The sequence below is a fragment of the Haplochromis burtoni genome, unplaced genomic scaffold (genome assembly GCF_018398535.1).
Source record: "Haplochromis burtoni strain Fernald_Lab_line unplaced genomic scaffold, NCSU_Asbu1 Contig_18, whole genome shotgun sequence".
Lineage (NCBI taxonomy): Eukaryota > Metazoa > Chordata > Actinopteri > Cichliformes > Cichlidae > Haplochromis > Haplochromis burtoni.
Window position 1 is genome coordinate 1,399,773 of NW_024582379.1, and position 8,845 is coordinate 1,408,617.

Below are 8,845 nucleotides of genomic sequence, written 5' to 3' on the forward strand. Positions count from 1 at the left end.
GGCGGTACATACCAGTCTGTTTCCGGACACGGATCGACTGTTAACTGTGGCCCTTCTAGTTATTCCAGTTTAGAAAGATGCAATTTGCAAGGCTAATGGTCACGTTTTTCCGACACGAGTGTTTGGTTTAAGGCCTTCTGTTGTGAGTAGGGACCTCTGCTGCTGGATGCTTGTGTTCAGGTTTGTTATATAAGTAGGCTGGGTTAATCAACTTTGGCGCCTTTCTACCTACTTGTGCAATACTTGATGGACGAGTCTGCCCCCGTGCTTCTCAGGTAACATATACATACCAGCTAAATGGTTATAAACACTTTTATTTGGTAAAGTTTTTCTAACCCGATATCCCTTTCATGCTCTCCAACAGCAGGGCTGGACAATGTTGGGAAAAATATATAATTTTTCTGATATTTTCGCAGTCCCGATTTGATTTGAAATGCATATTCTCAAAGCTGAATTTCATTTGTTTTTCATACTTTACGTTTAAAAGCACAACTGCATGAAATACCTGCAAGACATAAACATAATTTTTGTAAGGTAATGATAATGATAAAGACATCCGAAATATTTGTCGTAATTGAACTGTTTTCATTGGCGATTTCAATTTAAAATTAATAAACCGTTCAGTCCTGCAACATCTGTTTACGTCTGCTTAAGATCATGTACAGGGACAGTGTGGTTACCTTGTTCAAATAACCCAAGAAAACAATCAGATACAATAATATTATGCTCTTGTTATAAAACAGTCTTTTCTAAATGGTCCCAGTGGTTTGAGGGCTTTACAAAGAGACTAGTGTACAAAAAAGCGCATCCTGCAATTTAGTGAGGGTTAACATTCAACACTTTACCTTGAATTATTATTAATTTTTTGCCTATTTGGAGTACTCACTTAGAAAACAAAATAAGATAAACTGCAAGGCTAAATTTATTCTAAGAGGCTTCATTTAAAAACGAACATGTTAAAACACAGCGTAACTATTAATCCGTCATGGGTCACTGGGGACTCAGCTCAGGAATCATTGTAAATTAAATGTAGAATTTTATCTCTTCTCATATTTTGCACTTACAATACAGTCAACTTAAAACTACATTAAGTAAAACAAACAAACAAACAAACGGTGCACTACAGATAACTACTGTGTTGCATTTTTTTTACCTGACCACCACCAGACACCTCAGCTATACACTTACATATTTTTGTAAATACATTTTTTATTTTTTTATTCTTCACTACCATCTTAATTAATTTTTTAGTGTTTACTGTGTAATAGACAGTTACACTACAGTCTTTTTAACCTTTTGTTGTGATTGTGTGTGTGTTTTTTTTCTGCACACATAATTTTGTTCAGTCAATGCATCAGTGACTCATTGACTGAATGACAATAAAAACTGTGAATGATTAAAACTCTAAATGTGTTATTGAGTAATTAATGAGAAGTGCGACTATGATATGAATACCTGAATTGAAATAATGTGGCTAAAGCAGCTTCGGAATAAGAATGTGGCTAAAGCAGTCTGTATATTCTGACAGAAAGCAGCTGGAAAAGCAGAAGAGAGCCAAATACACTTAGAGGAAGAGATGACTCCTGGGATTCAGGCAGTGGTCCGTGCTACCCAAGCATGGCTGCAGTCCTCCTGGCATGTCCAGGTGCCCTTTGCCTGGCTAGAAGCCTGTGTGGAGTGGCTACAAGGAGAGGCAGGAGGAGAAGCTCATCTGTCACAGCAGCAAACCAACCAGCAGGTAGGCAGGATGTGCGACTATCTCAGTGTACAACTCGATAGACAGAAATCAAATGCTTTGTTTTTGTCAACAAAAGTCTCAGGATTCCTTTCCTACCTGTTTCGGGATAATTCTCCACAGCTCCAGAAACTCCAGTATAGATTAAGAGGTCTTGTTTCCACTTATTGTCTTATAAGATGTTCGCTCACTTATTATGACATGGGTTAAGTATGGGTCACATGATAGAAGGTGGTCAGGGGGTGGATGGTTACCCCACTTTTTCCTCAAAGATGGTTACTGGCTTCGATGTGAACATGTGGATTTGATGTCGTTCATGCACATTTTATCACTCTTGGTAGAATAACCCAGTCTGAGCTGAATAACATCTGTGACACAGCAGTTAGTTCGGTGTCTCTTCCTTTTTTGCATTCATGTGATCTTCATACTGCAAATATGCAGCTAGCAGAAGGCAAAACTCAAACAACCCTGGGGCTGATAACCAAGAAACAGAAGCCCAAGACCATACACATTTCTATCACTGTTAGCTGAGAACAAGGAGCTCATGCTAGAGTAGGTAATAATGAGCAAATGTGGGTGACTGAAGAGTGAAAGGACACATTCTGGTCTGACAAATCCTGGTTTCTGTTACAACAAGCTGATGGCAGCATGATTCCATCCTACTCGGCGTCAGCTGTCGCAGCTTGCGGTGGCGTCATGTGGGGAATATTTCCCTGTATTGACGCATCATTTGTATGACACAGTGTACCAAAATATTGTTGTCGAACAGCTGTGCTCCTTTTTGGCCAAAGTTGTCTTTTTTTGTTGATTTTTTTCCACTACATGCTTGGAAGAGGACAAAGTTTCTTGTTTTGTTTTTTTCGTTTTGTTTTGTTTTGTTTTTTTTCAAGGCACAAATCATCACCTCATGGTTTCAGCAGCATGCCGGTTCATTCAAGTGGTCCTGAGATCTCAACTCTGTAGAGCACGTTCATATTATAAACAAGAAATAAAATATCTGCAGGCATTGCTAACACTACCGACGCACTGAATTCATCCAAATCCCTGTGACATTTCTTTCTTACTCTGTTAAATCATTTTTCTGTAGAGTTTCTACTTTTTTTTTCCTGGATCTGAGTCACCGGTATCTGCAGGTAGCTTTGCACTAAAGCTTCCTTTAAAATAAAGGGTTGTTTTAACTGTGTGTCATTTAAAATACATATACATATAACAAAAGAATAAATTATGGGACTGGAAGTGAACATAATAGGTCCACTCTATGTGTAACTGCTGCTGAATGACAGTAAGTGAACCAAAAATGAATCTCACTGCTTGATGTGGTTTTTCAGGCGCTGGACCAATGGCTGTTAACAGACCTCAGAGACCTGGACTTTCCTGTCCTGCCTGAAGGGCTCGCTGAAGCCCAGAAGACTGAGCTCAGTGGCACCTTCTGCGTCCAGGTACAAACTTTCATGTTACATAGTTCATCCAGTTTCTTTATTTATTCTTGTTGTTGTTGGGGACAGTTCTGGTCATATTTTCAACAAAAAAGAACCAAATTTAAAAAAAGCATGTAAAAACAGCAAACAATAGGCTGAGAACAATATGTGTACCAACAGCATAAAACCTGAGCTAAATCACATAAAGGCAAGTCACTCAGCTTTTCACATTGGGAGGGGGGTATTTAGGCGTTCCTGCTGCATTTATTTAACTGACCCGTAATTTTTGAAAGTAGTCTAAAATTTGAGTTTTTGTGTGTATTGTGTGTACATTTGTTATTGTTGTTACTTTTGCTTTTGTGGCTTTTTTGCCTGCATCGGAGAGGGAAAAAATTGCAAAGCAAGCTCTTGAGGAAATATAGCGCTTGAGTTAATGGTGATGATTAATTTGGGCTGTGCATACAGATAACTCACCTTGCTGGTGACACCAACGCTCGGTTGATCATCGTGCACGCAAATGGAAACATGACAAGAGATCCAACTCTGTTTTAGGTCGACTCATTATTGGACATCAGTCAGCCGGCGTATGGTCAGCTGCAGAAGTGGAGGGGCACAGATTGTGTCAACGACGAGGTGTCTGCAGTCACACAGACCACCCAGAGGCCCTGGGAAGCCAAACCCACCCGTATGCTTCTACTGCAGGTCAGAGTCTTATGTGAATCATAGTTGCCATTAAAAAAAAATCTCAATTGAGTTTCAGTAAAAGCCTTTTGAATGAATGCCTTTATGTAAATAACAGCGTTAACCTTAAAAAGCAGATGTTGAATATGTGATGATGCTAGTTGTCTTCTTGGGTCACAAAAGGGAGATCAAAAATTGCAGATTTAAAACATAAAATTTCATTTTAAAGCTTTGGCTTTTGCATCATCTAGCATCCTGCGTTTGTCTGTGTCTTAGTAGCTTTTCAGCGTCTCACAGACAAACAGAAAAACATTCAGGCACTTCCCGTAGAGACAGAGCTTTAAACTGTGTTGTTAATAGAAAATATTGTCTAGACTCGTCTTGACTGCAGTGGCACGCAGTGTGTCCAGCACTTATCTGTGACCAGACTTTATCTTTGTATGTTTGGTTGAGTGGAATAATTCTGCTTCTCTTCCTGACTGAATCAGAGCGGACGGTACCATCAGTGAGAGCATATGAAAGAGTAAATTGCAGGAATATATGAGGCAGACTCTAATTTCCACCATAAGTAATATACTTTTTTTTTTTCTTTTCTTCAAGAACAGTGCAGGTGTTGCTTAGAAACGTTGCTGTGACTTTTAATATTATTTTAACTGTTTCTCAGACCATTTTTGATCAAAGAGTCGTAGATTAGCTTTGACTAGGACAGGGCAGCCAGCGTGTATAATCATATTAAAAGAAATCGAAATAACAGTTATTTCCATACTGAATCAGTCTACATGGGTTTTAGAGTCTAAACAACCTACAGTGCTGTGGAAAATTATTTATTATTCACGATTTCCTTTTCTTTTCCTTTTTTGCATATTTGTCACGCTGGCATGTTTCAGATCATCAAACAATTTTGCATTTTTAGACAAACATAAACTTAGTAAATATAAATTACTGTTTTAGAACTGTGTGTGAAAAAATAATTGCCCCTAAATGTCATAGCTGGCTGTGACACCTTTGTCACCAAGAACTGCAATCAAGTGTTTGTGATAACTGAGTGAGTTGTTCACATCACTGTGGAGGAATTTTGGCCCCTCATCTTTTCAGAGTTATTATCATTCAGCCACACCGGAGGGTTTTTGAGTATCATTGACCTGTTTAAAGTTATGCTACAGTATCCAGAGTTATTATAAGACCAGACTTTTTTTTTTTTGAGTCATTCAGAGGATGATTGGCTTACATGTTTAGGATCAAACTGATGGAAGGACATTCTCCTTCAGGATTTTCTGGTAGAGATCAGAATTCATGGTTCAATCATTGACTGCAAGTCATCCTGAAGCAGCAAAACAGCCCCAGACCATTACACTACCACCACCATGTTTGACCGCTGGTACGATTTTGTTCTTATGAAATGCTGTGTTAGTTTTACACCAGATGTAACGAGACTCAAACCTTCCACAAAGTTCAACTTTTCTCTCATCAGTCCACAGACTTTTTCCCCCCAAAATATGTACATACATCCCAAAATAGATGTTGTTCTGGAGTCTCCTGGATGAGCTGTCGGTGAGCTCTTAGAGTAATTTTAGCAGACCATCCACTTCTGGGAAGGTTCACCACTGTTCCATGTTTTCTCCATTTGTGGATAAACTTTAGAAATGGTTTTGTAATCATTTCCAGACTGATAGATGTCAATGTTTTCTTTCTCAGCTGTTTTGAGTTTCTTTAGATTGTGTTAATTAAAATCATTTCTTGATTTAGCAGGTTTGGCAGTAAACCTGGTTGTGGCCAGTCTAATTGAACTCAGTTTATTTTTAAAAATTTTAGATAGTCATATTTCCCTTATTTAGTGAAATTGTAAATTAAATTAAATATGCTAACTTACACAAATGCACAAATCATCTACTATGTTTTTTTTTGTTTTTCTAATTTTCCTTTATGCCTTAATACGTCTACATTCATAAGTAAAGAGCAGTTACAGAGCTGTTAAGTTTTGGCCCAGATATTTCTGTCTAAATCCAAACCCTCACATATTTATGAGAGCCTCCAGACAACAGCCCACGGGGTCTCAGATTACTGCAGAAAATGAACTGAAAAATTCACACAACTGTCTTTTAATCTGTTTAATTCACACAAAAAGACAAAACCACTTTTCTTATAGATTTGCATAAATGTCATCATAATCTTTTTATTACTTACGTGTTTTCTGATCAAACATGTTTGATTGCACAGGTGACAGATGGAGTTCAGAGCCTGGAGGCTATGGAGTATCAGCCGATCCCTGCTCTCAGCGCGGCACTCAGGTTAAGGATTGAGCTGTAAAACATGTTACTGCAATATCGTGTCTTTTTACTGCTAGTTATTTGAAAAAAATTTAAAGGGCACATGTCTGCCTAAAATGAAATAAAAGTCTTTTCCTCCTAACAATATTGCCTCGAGTTTTATAGAAACACAAGTATCCAAGCACAAGGAGAAATGGATGAAATGTTGTTGTTATTGTTAATTAAAAATAAGAACTAGACATTTTCCTGAAATGTTGCTGACTCTTGCAGGCCCGGTGCAAAGCTGCAGCTGCAAGGAAAGATAGTTTGCAGACTTGGTGTTTTGCTTTTGGGGCCGTCCAACATCAAAATCCTCGGTGGTGAGGTCGAAGACCTGGTGGACAGGAATAACCAGGTAACCTCTAACGATTTCTCGTACGTTTTGTCTCATTTCTTCTGATTTCTCTTTTCTTGTATAAACCTACACAAAGATATTATAGGATTTTGTATAGCAATAAGATGGAGTACACCATACACATCCAGTGGCTTATTTTGATACTGTTGTGATAGGACAGGGTGCTGTGTCGGACACTGGGACTTCCTGAGCAGGAACAGGAAGGAGAGGAGGCTCCAGCACAACAACAAGGTATATGTATTAGACTCTGTGTATCTTCAAAGATCATCCATCATCGGCACAATGTGACACTACATACACTTTATTAGAAATTTAGACATTCTGTCTTATATGGCTTTGCTTTTCTTCTTTAATCTAACCTGCCCATTTTTTAAAATTATACTAACATATATGTTGTTGTTGTTTTTTTCTCTTTGTTTTAAGGTAACCAGGAAGTGGATGATCTGGATCTTGATGATGCAGAGCTGTTAGCCAGTCTCGAGGCCCAAGAGGAAGTTGAAATGCTTCAGGTTGAACCTGCCCGAGACAGCAGCTACAGCACGCTGCATGAGGCTTCCACTCAGTCTTCGAGAAGCTCATCCATCAGGAGCCTTGTCCCAGCCGCTTCGTCCAGGTGGGTGGTAAACAATGTGATGTCTTGACATTTCGATGCTGCAAAGCCTCACTTTGCACTGTCGTGGAAATCGTGGCATTTCTAGTTTTAACATCACTTTTATCTTCAGGGAAAAAAAAGACTTTAAGATGGTTTTAATGCATTCGTCTTACAGCATCTTCACAAAGTTTTCTAATAAAATGTCTTTACGTCGCTGCGGCCGGTGACGAGAACAACATTCTTAACAAATACGTACTGAAGGCAGTATACCTACAGCAGGAGGAGAAATCACAGGGTAGATTCAAATGTCACGACAATTTCCGTTTTATTTAAAGTTCATCAATTTCCTGAAGAGACAGAAGCTGCTGAGAATAAAGTGGAACGTACACCGGTCATTTTGAGATGCAGGAAAAAGACAGTTCATATGTCATGATGTAAAATGCTAAGAGAGTTGTGCAGGGTACAATTATTTCCAGGAGGAATGAACTGCAGAGTCACTAGTTTACACTGGCCTCATTGACTTACACAGAGAAATAACATTGTCTCATATTTAGCTGTTATATCGTTTCAATGTTGTGATGACGAATATTCAAGGATAGGATGATGCAAAGTGTTGTCGCTACAGTTTTTTCAAATTTATGTCTGTGTGAACTTCTTTGTCCAGTCTTCTGTGTGCGCTTTGAACAGTGAGCTGATTAACCCCGATGATTTAAAAGCCCTGTTAACTCAGTCCAACATAATTTGCTGTTGTCTTTCAGAAGTGAACTCTCCACCCGCTCTGACAGAGGTGGCTCGACCCGAAGCAGCAGAAATGGTTTAGACCAGGGTTACCTAAATGATGACGAACACGTGGAAGCTGACCTCTTTGACTCAGTTCCCCCCGATGCAGTTCATCAACAGATCCAAGATCACAGCATGGCAGACGAAGACTTTCCTGACGAAGACTTTGACGACCTTCCCCTGGAGGAGCTGGACAGTGTGATTTTCCAGGAAAATGAAAGTGTCCCCACACCATCTGACAGCAGTTACAGTAACACACCACGGAACAGCAGAATAACAGGAAATCCCAACAGAGCAACAAAACCCCAAGCTGCTCTGTTTGAATCATGCACTTTGAGTGGCTCTGGGCCACGACTTGGGTCTATCAACTCCAGATCCAGCGCACAGAAAAGGGACACTAGAGAAGCTTCAGAGCAATTAACCAAGACAACTCCCGAGCTATTTCTTTCTCCAGCAGCTTCAGAGGCAGCACGTGAATTATATTTGGCTGCTAATGACGAGATTGATTTTGTGGATGAAGATATGAACTGCATTTTGGAAGAGGCAGAAACCAGTGGGAAGACTAGTGGACCAAATGAGATCCCTGTTCAGCTTAGGTCTAGTAGAGGCACCGAGAGCACTAGCTACGAAACAGAAGCTTCAAGATCGTCCAAACAAAATGCTCAGAGTGGCAGCACACTCCCTCCTGTCACTCTGACCTCTCCACCCTTTACATACTTGTGCTTGCTAGAAAATTTAATGTCCAAACCACTTCTCCACATCATGGAGATCCATGTCAAAGCTTTCATTGTGACTCTCTTGGGAAAACTGAGCAGCAGTAATGGCGTTTGGAGTGTTTCTGCTACAATATCTGACGGGACCGGTTACCTGGACGTGGAGCTGTCCAATGAAGTTTTGACAGGCCTTCTGGGCTTCTCGGTAGCAGAGAAGGGAGCCCTGAAGCGTGACCCGTCTCGGAGAGGTGAGCTGGATGCGGGG

The 8,845-nt window shown here is 39.8% G+C and overlaps 1 protein-coding gene across 1 annotated transcript in view; it reads left to right on the forward strand.

The window, feature by feature from the left end:
- The first annotated feature begins 5 nt into the window (after window positions 1-5).
- The window catches only part of rmi1 (RMI1, RecQ mediated genome instability 1, homolog (S. cerevisiae)), a 9,105-nt gene continuing 265 nt past the window's right edge, over window positions 6-8,845 (forward strand). Inside the window, exons 1-9 of the mRNA XM_005916177.3 lie at window positions 6-275; window positions 1,529-1,738; window positions 3,064-3,174; window positions 3,706-3,855; window positions 6,052-6,122; window positions 6,372-6,495; window positions 6,651-6,726; window positions 6,919-7,108; window positions 7,846-8,845. The exon at window positions 7,846-8,845 is cut by the window's right edge and continues 265 nt beyond it. Of these exons, the coding sequence (XP_005916239.1) occupies window positions 1,577-1,738; window positions 3,064-3,174; window positions 3,706-3,855; window positions 6,052-6,122; window positions 6,372-6,495; window positions 6,651-6,726; window positions 6,919-7,108; window positions 7,846-8,845 (1,884 nt within the window). The 5' untranslated portion in view covers window positions 6-275; window positions 1,529-1,576. The remainder of the gene's footprint in view (window positions 276-1,528; window positions 1,739-3,063; window positions 3,175-3,705; window positions 3,856-6,051; window positions 6,123-6,371; window positions 6,496-6,650; window positions 6,727-6,918; window positions 7,109-7,845) is intronic.